At 35.6% G+C, this 14778-nt stretch overlaps 1 protein-coding gene across 3 annotated transcripts in view; it reads left to right on the top strand.

Annotated features, from left to right (window-relative positions):
• LOC111506701 (glutaredoxin domain-containing cysteine-rich protein CG12206) overlaps nt 1-14778 on the top strand; it is an 84895-nt gene that overhangs the window by 45081 nt on the left and 25036 nt on the right. For all 3 annotated transcript variants that reach the window (XM_023161872.2, XM_023161873.2, XM_023161870.2), the window contains one exon: nt 3174-3407. In XM_023161872.2, coding sequence (XP_023017640.2) covers nt 3174-3407 — 234 coding nt within the window. The remainder of the gene's footprint in view (nt 1-3173; nt 3408-14778) is intronic.

Here is a 14778-nt window from a genome sequence, read left to right as displayed (position 1 = left end):
AGCTTTTGTTTAGTAGAAGTACACAAGATATTTCTTTCGAATGAAAACTTAAAAGGAAATGAAGTAAAGGAATGGCGTTGACATGCTTTTTCAACAACTCTAAACAAAGGTCTGTTTCAATACTGAAAGTTTCCCATTGCGGAAAGCATCACTGAATTCCTGAAGTTTATGAATTATTTATCAACATTGTCTATATACTAAAGAATCATTAAGAGATCAATTTGATAATTCTACTATGTGACAATACTACATTATGTTAATCTATCATTACAATTCACTTGGACCCATTTTGTTTTTCGACTAAAATTCATGAAATGGGTTTTTATCTGTAAAATAACCAATTTTTTCCTAGATAATTTTGGCTGCGTTTTGAATGACATGATGAACCTGACTAAACTATTTCAGAAATCACTTCTTTCAAAATCTGTGAGATATTTTTGACGCGCGTTTCACCTACCAAGTTTCATTATCAGGAGATTATCTGAATCAATTTCTTCACTTTGAGTTGACCTATGCATATGCAGGACAAACTTTCAGTTCCAGTCATGCATCCATAATTTCTTGAACACAGAGAAATGGAAAATGATTTGAGGAATATCTCGCTAGTTCATAAAATTTGAAATAGGTCTCTTGTCATTGAGGAAATGAAGTCTTCATTTCTTCAAATTGAAAAGATATCCACATGAAACGAAACTCTGGAGAACTATGATCTCATTCTATACAATGATTTCCTTAGAGTTTCGTGAAATGTATAAACCTATTCAATTTGAAGAAATGAAGCGAAATGTGGCATGTGGATTATTATTATTATTATTATTATGATCTCGTGCCATATTTTGATACTTCAAGAGTTTCGTGAGATTCATAAATCTCTTCAATTTGGAGAAATAAAGCAAAATGTGGCATGGATACTATGATCTCATGCCACATTTCGATACTTTCAGAGTTTCATGAGATGTACAGATCCATTCAGTTTGAAGTAAAGAAGCGGGATGTGTTTTCAGTACTGCCATCTCATGCCACACTTTGTTACTTCTGGAGTTTCGTGAAATGTACAAATATTTTCACTTCGAAGGATTACAGCGAAGTGTGGCATGAGTACTATGATCTCAAGCCACATTTCGATACTTCCAGAGTTTCGTGAGATGTATAAATCTCTTCAATGAAGCAAAATGTGGCAAGTTTACTATGATCTCATATTTTGATACTTTCAGAGTTTCATGTGATGTACAGATCCTTTCAATTTGAGGTAATGAATCGAAGTGTGGTATAAGTACTGTGATCTCGTGTCACAACTTGTTACTTTAAGAGTTCCGTGAAATGTACAGATCTTTTCAGTTCGAAGAAATATAGCAGAGTGTGGCATGAGTACAATGATCCCATGCCCCATTTTGATACTTCCAGAGTTTCGCAAGATGTATATATCTCTACAATTCAAAGAAATGAAGCAAAATGTAGCAAAATTACTATGATCTCAAGCCATATTTTGATAATTTCAGAGTTTCATGAGATGTACAGATGTGGTATGAGTACTGTGATCTCGTGTCACATTTCGTTACTTCTAGAGTTTAGATGTACAGATATTTTCAATTCAAAGAAATATAACAGAGTGTGGCATGAGTACTATGATCTCATGAGATGTATAGATATCTTCAATTTGAAGAAAGAAGCAAACTGTGGCATGCGTACTATGATCTCATGCCACATTTTGATACTTTCAGAGTTTTGTGGAGGTAATGTACCCTCTCGGTACCAATTTTTCAGATACAAATATCTCAGCCGATAATCTCTCAGTAGTAAGGTCAGGCTCAGGACAATTAACTATCGCGATAAAAACATCTCGCCAAATAAAATACCAAAAGAATGGTTGATAGCAAATTTGAAGAGTCATTATTGAATGGCAAAATTGGAAGTGTCTGCATGGAGTGCTTGAAAAATACAATATTCTATTTTTGATTAATGTTCCTAGCAGCAAAACCACGTGAGTTATGACAAAAATGATTGTTTGTCCCTGTATTTTTCAGTGACAAAAAATTGTTGTTCAGTTGAAAATAATTATTATCATTCCACAATTCACTTCACTATTGTAGGTACTTGTAATCTGTTCTTGAATATTTAATGGACTGTTGTGCTCAGTTGTGGAAAAATTCCAGATTGAAGTGAAAGATTATTTATCTGAATTTTGCAAAAATTGCCTTTCTTTCAAAATAACTCCAAGAATGATATTAAAATGCAAAATATTGCTACAAAGCTGCAAATGATAATTTTTGAGTAATTTTGGCGGAAAGGAAATTTTTTGGTAAATTACGACTACCCTTTTCATTTCAAATCAATTTTTTTTTCGAAACTAAGCATTTCTAACCGATCAAATAGCTAGAGAAAAAAACAAGTATTTACATGAAAAGGATTGCTTATAATTACTGCCAATGGGGATGATATTTGAGAGATGATTTTCATATTTTTTTGTCATAACTCGCTTAGTTTCCATGCTGGGGATTATCACAAAAAATGAAAATGAAGTTTTTGTTTCAAGCACTTAAAAATGTCATAAAACCACTTTTTTTCATAAACTACATCACTGAAAACAAATAATCTTCTTCTCGAGTCATACGCAAAATGTGGAAATGGTTGAAAAAAATTCGACTAGTATCGATCTTCACAAAAAAAATTATATAACAAAAGTTACTTGGAATAATTAATCTATCGATTCCCGGATTACCTTCAATTGACACATTTTTCACCCCCGATAAGGAGTGGCATCCACCCCCAGAGTAGAAGCAACCCCCAGTACAGTTCAACATTGAATTAGAGGGTTAGTGGAATTAGTATAAGCTGAATCGAAATTTTTGTGCAAATCCGTACTATTTGGCAAAATTACACAGTATCGTCGTATTTCACTTTCATTTATTGACTTTTAGATAGATAGATAATTTATTGGTGTTTTATACATCCCATCAGAATTTACAAAAGCCAGTATATACATATTAATAAAATCAGCATATGTCAAGCATCAAATAATATTTACATAAACAATTGATGCTTACAATTCTGAAAATATTGGTAGAATATTGTTTTCAATTCTTGATGTATCTGCTTTCTGCCTCTTTCATTCTTGTAAACACACAAACGAAAAAAACAATTCGGCACAAACTAACACTCTTTTTCTCTTACAGAACTACAAAGAAAAAGAAGCCGGCAAAGTGGTGGTCTACACGACAACGATGGGCATCCTGCGGGAAACGTATCAGGCGTGCATGAAAGTGAAGCAGATCCTGCGACTCCTGCTGGTCAAATTCGAGGAACGCGACGTGTTTATGAGCTCGGAATACCAGGCGGAAATCCAGGAGCGCATGCGTTGCGACCAGATCCTCGTGCCACAGGTCTTCGTCGACGGGGTGCACGTCGGTGTAAGTGATTTATTGAGATTTTTTCACGGGATATTACCAGTTCGAAAGGAAATTCCTGAATATAGACCATTGCACTATTCGAAAAAGTTTTTTAGGGAAATGATTCATTCATGAGGAAGTAAGACCCAATTTTTTTCATTTCCAAGAAGGATGTGAGTTTCAAAAATGACTGTGATGTCACCAATTTGAAAAAAAACGACTCCCCCCCTTCTTTCAAACCACGTTCAAATTTGTATATGATTTTTGTAAAGCAGAAAAAAATACATCAATGACCAAACGTCGTTACAATTCAATAAGTATCACTCAATCAAATATCTTTTTAACGAATTTCCAAATATAAATTCTTTGTTGATGTAATGCCTCTCAGTTTTGAAATTTACTGTCAAATCGACCTCAAAAACAAGCTGGCAATGTCGTATGAAGAGTCAGAACAATAAGAATACAGATAAAAGAAGAAAATTGAAGTATAGGTTGGGTTAGGTTAGGTAAGATCCAAAGTGAGTGGGTCTATTCGACCCTCCACCGCAACCCGCAAGCGTTTATTGTGGCTCACACCTAGTCAGACTCGACCGACTAAACGCAGCTTCTTAACGAATCCGCTTGGTTTGTATGGTGAGTGGTCTTTTAGTTCAGATGATAAGAGTACGGCTCTGCCGAATAAAGTATAAAATATATGCTCTGCTGTTTTATCGTTAATGTGGTAGTCGGATAATCAAGGTGCAAGATTGCCAACTTGATACCCACGAAAACCTTCCAATATGAGGGTTTTTGCACGTCAGCTACACCTGACGATGCCTTAGATTCAACCGTGTAGGGCTTTTTCGCCTCTGGTTTTGGTGAATCTTTATTTGAGCGCAAACGTTTGCTAACCTGTTCATGGGCAGTTTGTTCCTCCACCTGAAACAGATTCTGCCTACGCTGCTCAAGAATTTGGTGCAAGGCGGTTTCATAAGATACCCCACTCTTGAGGAGACGACTCAGTCGTTTCCTGACTGCACCACCAAACCTTTTTTTTAGTTCAGTTAATGGATCAGGAGTTGGAGAGTTGAGAAGCTCTCGCTCCTGATCTAAATTTACAGGGAGGTTAGTTGGCGCCGTAAACTCGACATCCATCTCCTCTGTAGACACGCTCCTGATCTAAGTTTACACGGAGGTCAGTTGGAGTCGTAAGCTCGACATACATCTCCTCTGTAGACTCAGCATCAGAAAAAGAAATTCAAGTTTACTCTGTCCATGAAAGTCCCACGAGTAGCTAGGGAAAGAAGGTCAATCACGGCAGAGCCCCGCATTACCGTGACAGGGCGATGCTACGACGAGATGGCGCCCAGTATCTCGAAGGTTCCGTAGAGACAGCTGATAGGCTCAGTGTCATTCATCATCTCGGCACGGATACATACACACACCTCAGGATTGAGCTATCGTTAGAATGCCATTCAGTTAGGGAATAACAGAACTACAAGTGATTCTGTCATTCCCGTATCCAGCGGGGCTACGAGGAAGAAGACATTCGATGGCCGGTTTGCTCAACCCCCACATCCCAAGTCGATGTACTCACGAAAATAGCAGGCACAGTGATTCAGGCAGTGAAAGATGGACAAAGTCAGCCAACCCGCCAAATTGAAGTATACTATATGAATAATATCCATGATGATGATTTAACAATTTCCACAAACATTTTATGTTTTTAAATGCGTTTCACTAACACTGTAGCTTCTTCAATAGCTTCCAACCTTCCTAGTTTCCTCGTAGCTTCCGAAGTTCCCTCGCAGCTTCTATCGTGCAATTTCTTTTATCTGCAGTGGATTGATTTCAATATTCCACAGTTTATGTGAAACAGCTTTGTGAAAAATTGATATTTTTACTCGCAGCACTGTGAATAACATAGCACTTGAGTCTACTCGTACTGCGCACGTTGTTTCCATCATAACATAACAAGTATTCATGGATGCACAATCACAAATACCATAACCTCTCTTGTATTTACATGCAACATAATAATTCTTATCACCTAATAAATCTATTCTTCCACACCTCTTTGAGTTATGAATAATTCAACACGATGTTTGAGACTTTGTTTTATACATTGTTATATACATTATACATTATACATGTCCCACATGTATAATGTATTCTGATAAATTGATCATAGTCGATCTCAAGGTAAAAAAATGATCACTGTTCACCACCACAACTATCAGAAATGCTCATTTTTCCTAAACTGTCAGTTAGTTTTTGTCCAGTCGAACATTCTTCAGCAAAGATCCTATCCTAATATTCCACATGCATTGTCAGACGAGGAATACAGATCTCAGAAAAGGAATAACATGAGAAAGGAAATAACATTCCTCAAGACGCACTACAAACCGATCCTTTTATATAAAAGCTCATTGAATTCGACAATATGTGGGATCCGTACGATTGGTTATCGATCATATTCTACCACATATCTTATTCCATTTGCTCCGAAGAGATCGTAGAAGTTATTGCCAAGAGATGTGTTGACCTTACTTGTTGAGTGGAAATTGAGGCAAGTTTCAATGCCAGGGATAAATGATTGAAGCTTGATAGGATTTTATAGGATTTTATACGAGAACAAGAGTGGATACAGAGAAAATTCTGTGTTTTACTGTGATGTCTTCACTTCGGTATTCATTTCAATGAATTCTTGTGAATTTTTTATAAAAAGTGTTTATGAGTGGTTTCCTAGATAGTTTTTAATGAAAAGTAGGATGTTTCACTGGTTTTTTCAACTTGAATATTCGACTGCATTGATCATAATATTTTGAAAAACAAGATTTACCATTAGGGTGTGAAAGATAATGCACTAACATGGATTACAAGTTTTCTACAAAATGGCAAACAATATGTATATCTGAGGACTGAACAATGCAATGAATTCTGCATTAGCTGATATCAACATAGGTGTTCCACAGGGTTCTATTTTGGACCCTGTGTTATTTCTGTCATGTATCTGTCTGGTAAACTATCCGGAAATGTTCATGTTACAATGTATGCAGATGATATCTCTGTTCCTATTTCAGATCATTCTGATGAAACGGTTAGAACACGGTGTAATGAACTAATCAGATCTTTGGCAACGTATACATTGGATGAGATACAATATCTGAGGCTTCACAACCATAAAAAATCTGTACAAAACCCGATCTCACTGTGAATGATATACCAGTTTCCAAGTCTGCCACCAATGTCAAAGTTTCAGTAATGTGCATTGCTGAATATGTAGATTAGAAAGTTCGCTGTTTGAGTTTGATATCAGCGCTTCATTCGTAGTGCTATCTTAGGAAAAATCGAGAACGGTACTTACATATTCTCAATTGCTGATGGTGTATTACATGCAAGAGAAGAGTCGTATGCGCTATTTTGCATCATGAATGTTCCTCGTACCGAGAGCTGTAAAAGTTTTTTCAGAAATATAAAATCATAACACTTCCAGCCTTATATATTTCTGAGTTATGCCTTCCTATTTTCAAGAATAGAGGTAGTATAGTGAATGATTTCAATATGAATTGGGTGAATACCGGTGCTCAAAATCACTTCCATTTATCAATATGTAAAAATAAAATACTTTTCTGCTCTCCTACTGATAATAACTGATGTGCATTCAATAGACTACCGAATTATTTAAAAAACATCCTCAGTTATTGACTTTCAAAATGCAACTCAAAAAATGGCTTGTTACGAGATAGTTTCATCAAACAGAAGAACCATTTTGAAAGATGTCTCATAAGAATATTGTTATCAATTTTATATTATTTTTTTGGGTTAATAACCTTCCAGAATCTGGAAAAAATAGAAGCTGAATCGATAGACAATCCGCTGAAGTGTTGCAAATGTCAAACTGACCTAACCTAATCCAATCTATTCTGATATCAGTGTAAAGGTCCAATGTAAAACAATGTATAAACTGATAGTTCAATGAGTATTCGCTCAGTTCGTAAAACTTTAATTTTTGACGAGTTTATAAACATACAATGACGGGTTGTCACTTCGCACAAATATTTATTATTCGACGAATGGATTTTTTAGTATTTCATACTATTTTCAAAGGAATCTACTATGAACAGTGATTTGACTACAATGTGCATTGTCAATGTGGATAGCCTTCAATTTTATTCAGTGCTTGTACATCTCAGTGAAAAAAGGTTGATGGTTCATCTTAGATCTATTAAGAAATGAAAAACTGTTCGACTCTGTTTTCTAGGATAAAGCAGTGTACGAAATATTTGGGAATGATCTACTTCCACCTCTTATCTTTTCTTCACTACAGCATAATTACCTGGGAAAATGATCAATAAACCACATTTTCATTTGAATTCGTTTGAGAAGTATTCTGTCACGTACTTCAAATTACCTCATTCTCAAAACTTTCACAACCAAAACTTCAAGTTTGGGATTTTATTCCAACTATAAAAACTTTATAAGCTATTTTTCAACAATGCATTCGATTTGTCTCTTCTATAATTTGTGACAGCCTCCTAAAATTGCCACCGTCATCGGAATTTTAATGAATTCCACTTAGAATGGTCAATAAATGTGAGTGAAAGATTTAATGGTCTGGGGGAAAACACGAAATTAGTTTTTCATCGTCAAAAATATCGTTTACGGGTGGGTTGACTTGCCACAAAACGCCTACTCTTTTCATTGTTCGAATTTATTTCTTGAAGTTCATAAAAAAAATAGGATCATATTCGAAAGCGTTGAATTCATAACCTGTAACAGGATAATTCTATTTCTATCTTTCATGAATCTCATCGGTAAATCTAGACCGGATCATAAATGCCACGTCCACGACGTATACATTTCATAATGTAACATATAACTGAAACTCTACTTTTCTAAGATGAACAATGAAGGCATATCAGATATCAGTCTAGCTTTTTTTAATTCCAGAATATTCATGTCACAGTTTCACACCCAAAGCCCATGGCTACCTACATACATCATTTTTCTATATATAGACGTGATAAACGAATAAACAAAAATGATTCAAAGTATGTGAATTCTCTTGGCCGGAGATAACTGTGTGAAAGCTATTTTGATCGTTTTTCGACGGTGGTCTGCAAGTGATCTGCCCGACGTTTCGTCTACGTGGTAACGGTCGCAGTGACCAAGTTGGTGCTTGAGTTGTTGTTTCCGTTGTTCTCAACGCAGGAACTACGATGCTGGTATTTTATCCAGTTATATATTATCATTGGAGAGCGTGAATTGTTTTTTTTCTAATAGGATTATCTGATCTTGTTTGTGTCCAATTAAGGACAGATGGCCAGATTTTATTAATGTCCATTGCTTTTTTTTCTATTGAATTAATCCTTGTGTTTTTGAATTTCTATTGCCTCTCTAGGTTAGATACTTATGCAAAGCTTGAACGTGTGAACTCCCTGTAAACCATTATTTATCAGCAAGTGCATTTTAACCCTCACCTGCATTTTTATTCTATCTATCATCAAGGCTCTGCTCAAACTTGATAATGATAGCACGACCAGCTGTCGAAAGCTCTCGCATATAATTAAATAGGAGTTATAAAGCTTCAAATTCAATTTGTAACGTATAATCATCTTAAAATACTGAAAATAAAGAAAAATTAGTTGCATCATTCAAATATATGTGTTCGGATAGGTTTCCTAGTTCTATCTTTGCAGTGTTCCACTCTTAGTTCGTACTGGTCAATCTGTTGTTCAGGGCCCATATTTATGTTGTTGTAGCAGGTATCTGGTTTGCCTCACCGGGTACCTGAGTTAGTTTCAGATATCTTGCGTGACATCAATGTCGTCCATGTGTACTATGAAAAATTCTAAATAATTCCATTATTTAGTTGTTACATGCCTGTTCCTGAAATCCGAACTATTTTCGGAAAAACATTATATTCTAATGGTTTGTATTGGAGAGCATCAGTTTTAAGTGTAATTTGTTATTAAAAATTCATGTACCCTAACAAGAATCATGCGTCATAAATGTCATATCGATAATTCTCAGTCAAAAGTTTCCACCCTTGATGAATTAATATTATAATTCTTATTGAGTCATTAGAAATTCCCAGTTAAATTTGGAGGACATACTTGCAGGTTGCTTCAGTAGAACTGGATTTTATCGATCGGTTTATTCTCTTGTTTCGCCTCCAGATGTTCAGTTGAATACACATTGATACATGTAATGAATATTCGTATCTTCGTGGTGATATTTGAACAGAAATGCTTACTCTATTAATCAGGTTGAAATGAATAGGGGAATATTGAAACAGAATAGTTGCGAAGTTATTGACAAGCGATGGTGTATTGACATTGAACTGGTGTCATTTACTTGCTTTGCCCGTAGCTTTGCCAATGTTTTTTTTATTTCCAGAATTTGGACAAAACTATACCTCAACTGTTATTTTGTCGAAGATATTCATCAAGAGGAACTCTAGTTCGCGATAAATAAAACAAAAACATTTTGAAGACTAAAACAAGAAGATTCCATCTGTTTGTTGAGTTATATCCAGTGTCCACATGTTGTTAGATATTCAAGAAATTGCCTTCACAATATTCACCATCTGATTCAGTTTTCGGATTAGAATTATCGATTTGGATCCACTTTGCTTATTTTTCATTTCATATCACATAAGAACAATAATCCAATACATTATGAAACACGAAATGTTGTAATGTTTTCTTTTTGAAAGAAAATGGAATAAATGGAGTTATTCGAATTTATTTCATAATTTTTATATTCCATTCATTAAGAAAAATATCAGAAGAGTCAGCTGTTACCATATTCATTGTTCCTCTTTTGTACTTTTCTGATCAATTGTGATTAGTCTGTATTTACTTCATTCTCGAATGGAAAATATTTATTTATTTCATACACTACTAGTACTATGTTGCGGTATCGCTGCGGTTCCAATGTTTTGACATAATCAGAATCAACGAATGTAGGCGTGCGCAGCGTTATAGAACAGTGCCTTCAAAAAATTGTTCTACAGCGCGATCTAGTGGCGAGTTACAGAAAAATTGATAGCCTAAAAACCTTCTCTATGAAAAATTACCTATACATGTCAAGTTTCATCACGATCGGTTGAGCGATGTAGAAGTTCATCACTTACCAACCAACCAACCAACCAACCAACAAACATCCATTTTTATATATTAGATTCTACAGGATGAACCAAATGACAAAATAGGGAGTAACAGTGGCATTTACAAATATATACTTACATAATATAATTTGTGAATCAATATGAAAAAAAAATTAAAAACGGAACTGTCAGTTAGCTAAGCAATGTCTTTTGATTCGTATAATCTGGCAGTTGAATATATCTAGGACATGACTAACAGTATTAGAGGTATCGCACATAGTATGAATTGGAGTTTTTTTCATTAAATTTGTACGCGGAATGTTGAGATAAAATGTGACACTATTCCTGGATGACCGTCTAGGAACCCAAAAATTCAGCATATGTAACAGTTGGGAGCAGATAATGATATTGTTTATGACCTTGAATAAAGAAAGAAATTAATAATATTTACGCCTTACGTCGAGACTACAAAAATTGTGAGTAACAATCAATTCATAATAGGGTATTCCTACAGTAGGATACGTGCCTTCATGTTTAAAAGACATATATTTCAGGAAGCGACTTTGTATGGCTTCTGGTTGATTTATATGAACCTGATAGAAGAGACTCCACACGACAGATGCATATTCCAGCCTAGATCGAAGTGAATTTTTTTCAATGTTGAAGCTTTTTCGAAGTCTTTTGTATTTCTAACTAAGAATCCGTACATGCGATGAGCTGCTGTTAGAATAGTGTCAATATGTTTATTGCCGTTGTCAAAAGTAACACCTAGATCAGTGACTGTGTCAGGACACTCCAGAACTTGATTGTTTATGACTTAGTTGTGTGAATTCGAGTTTGTTTTCAGTGAGTGAGACATTACATTACATTTGAATGTATTGAGAGATAGATTATTTTTCCGACACCATGTAGCAATGCGATTTAAAGTAAGGGTAAGACGTTCGCAATCATTAGAACATGTTATATTGTGATATAGTTTCAAGTCATCTGCGTATAAAAGGAAATTGACATCAATCTCAGCTCCGTTATCATTAATGAACATAATTAACAGTAAGGGTCCTAGATTTGATCCTAATGGTACACCAGATGTGGCTATATAGACTTGAGGCCATTCAGTTGGACGTACTGCTTACGGTTGTAAAAATACGATTTGAAGAGGGTATGCAATGCATTGGATAACCCAAAAGGGGTTAACCCCTCTGCAATGCATTAAGTGATTGTTACAAGATTGGTGTTGGTTGAACGTCCTTTCATGAAACCGTGTTCATTAGGGCTAATAATGTTGCTGACATGACAATAGATTGTCTTCTCAAGAAGCATCTAAAACACTTTACAAAAATTGCATATGATAGAAATTGGTCTGTAATTTTTTATCTCACTGTTGGAAATACATCGGTTGCATAACTATTTGCTCTGAGTACCGCTACTGATTGCTTTTCAGTGTCAACATCTGCGAACTGATGTTCTTGGAAGAGGCAATTTCATCGTGTCATCAATAAATATTCAATGTTCAGTGAAGAGTTGATTTCTAAGTAACCAATCGAGCTGTTCTACATGTTGAATTCGAAAGTCTCATACATATGAAATATATTCTAGGAACGGATTCAATATTTGATACATTCATGGATTGGATTTTTTTTTGTTCAGGAATTCACCAGTAGAATCATGCAGTGATATACAAGGTGATACAAACAAACGTTAATGATCAATTCAATAAAACCCATTCCGTTGTCTTGAAAATACCTTTGGAGTGCATTCTCCAATCTGTGAGAAGCAACTTCCAGTTTTATGTTTTCACTGAAAAAATCGAATGAAAATGAATCAATAAAAAAAAAAGTGTGATGACATTTGGAATATGACCTTCATCGCTGTCGCTTCTCATACAAAATTTTGGAATATCCTTTTTCTGATTCATATATTTTCTGGCATAAACCAACACTTGTTTAGAGTCACTCTCATAATTGATAAAAGATGGCAATAACAAGTCAATAATCAACAAGAAATCAGTAATTTTCCACTCTCGACTGTCCGATGAGACAAAAAATGAGATATAGCGTGACCTGAATTTTATAGTGCAGGCTTTATCTCGGTTATTTCGAGAGGTAAAAAGGTGATTCGAATAAATGCGGCAATGGCAACATTCGGCTCGAAAAATTATAACAAAAGTATTCCTTTAGTAATACTCACCAGCAGCAACCAATTATTTTTTTCAACCCCCGTTTCACTAATAAAAGGACATACTAATGATTATAATATGTATGACGATGCCCTCTGTAGTGACTCAAAAATCAAATCACAATGAAACATAAGAAGACCTCGTGAAGAATGAATTCATAAAATCACCAACATAATTCCAATTTTACTCTTTAGCTCTTTGGTAACAATCCTTGCACTAAATGGAGCTTAATGGGTTGATATTTGTATTCATCGAAGATTTGTTGTATCCCAAGTTCTGTTTCTAGCTGATCTACTGTGACATGTGGTATTAGTTGAACATACATCAACACGTTAACAATACCTTCTTCCGTTGTTAACATAGTTCTCGGTTGAGAATGTTTGAAACTTGTAGAAGAACTTGTGCACAGCTTATTCTACACTGTAGAATGTTTGGAATAATGGTGTTCAACTATTAGGAAACTCTGATGATGCAATAAAGCCGCTGTGCATGCATTTTCTTTAGATACCCCAAATGGGAGAAGCATGTCCACATAATCGTTTGAGGTGAAAAACATCTTTGGCATTTCTCTATTACTCGCAGTTACTTACCTGATGAAATGATTCCATCAGTTACACGTTTGGTGAATCACTAAGGCCGGTGACATACTTCGCGATTTCCGAGCGACTTTTTCCAGCGCGGTTTCCGAGCGGTTTTTATTTTCATGCCAACTCCTGCATTTAAACGGAACATGACAGAATTTGCAATTTTTAATGGCGGCGATTTCTTACGGCCGATCGATCGTCGGATTCCGAGCGACATTCGGAGAGCAAGGACGACCAAGTAGAGGGAGAACTCAGGTAAACGAATGGGACCCGACAGCGTTGGTTATTTTCTAGTAGTTTTCCAGTTGCGATTTGAGAATGGATTTGGAAACTTCAATTCATAGCGTGAAAAATCACCTTCATTTTTGGGACAAAAGCGACGCCGATTTTGCCACCAATCTGAAAAGAGGTAAAGCATGGAGGGTGGTACGGGCACTCGTATAACAGAAATCCTTTCTCACTGGTTCCTCCTCGAGTGGCTTCTTCCAGCATGGGTGCTTTCTGCTTCCAAAGCGCAAAGGTTACCACTATTTGATGGTGAAATATAGAAGCAACAGCAGACTTCATCGTGTTTGCTTTGAAGGCGTGAACGATACTGAAGGACGACAAGGGGATGTACCGCATCAAGTCAGAATTCCGGATTGCCAATATATCACGGACACTGTCAGGTACTCACTGTAGCGATTTTTACTCAACAATTTCCGCTCGAAAACCGTGCTGGAAAACCGCTCGGAAATCGCGAGGTATGTCACCGGCCTAACAGTTCAAACTCTCGTGGAGGTCATTGAGTGAATGATGCGTTTTTCTCGTCAGTAGCGATAGCGTACGTAGGAAAGGGCAGGGATTCAATTCATTTGTTCAGAAGTAGACCGTGCTATTCAAGAAAAAATTAATGAGGGTTGTTGCTAAGCTAGAATAGTCATTGTTATTTGTTTCATTTTGGTATTCACATTTGTTTTTTGTGAAAATCCTCAAAAGTTCACAGTTCACATAATTATTATTATTTATACAAACACGTAAGTTCAAAATTCGAAATTAATTTGATTCAAACTGTTCACGTCAAATTTCCGTTTTTTGAGAGGGGAAGAATATTTGTTTCGAACGTGATGATTATATTTTCGGTTTAATTTACTATTATGCAAAACACTTTGTTTATTTCCCCTCAGTTGAATATAACGCACATACCTCCATGAAACATTTGAACAATATTTGTTTTTCAAATTCTTATGACATGTTGTAACATTTAGACATGCTTAAGTACGGTGATAATGATATAAAAATCCATAGGTGTAATGTCAGGAGAATGGGGAGGTCAACAAACTGGTCCTCTGGTGCACCATATTTTTTGCTGAAATGTACCTGTGAATTGCAGGAAATATTTCGCAAAAGGTTATCATGCTAAACTTAGATACGTCGCTCAATAAAATCAGTCTAGGAAATCATCTGAATGAGTCGAAACCATTTTAGTAATTGGAATGAACTGTTACGAAAATCAACAACTCCGGAGAGAGATTCCATGATGATTAAATTGACAAGTTT

The sequence above is a fragment of the Leptinotarsa decemlineata genome, unplaced genomic scaffold (assembly GCF_025532065.1).
Source record: "Leptinotarsa decemlineata unplaced genomic scaffold, Ldec_3_MD MMD2_tig00026328_RagTag_RagTag, whole genome shotgun sequence".
Classification (NCBI taxonomy): Eukaryota; Metazoa; Arthropoda; class Insecta; order Coleoptera; family Chrysomelidae; genus Leptinotarsa; species Leptinotarsa decemlineata.
Note: the sequence above shows the minus strand (reverse complement) of the source record. Positions and strands in the feature narration are given on the sequence as shown.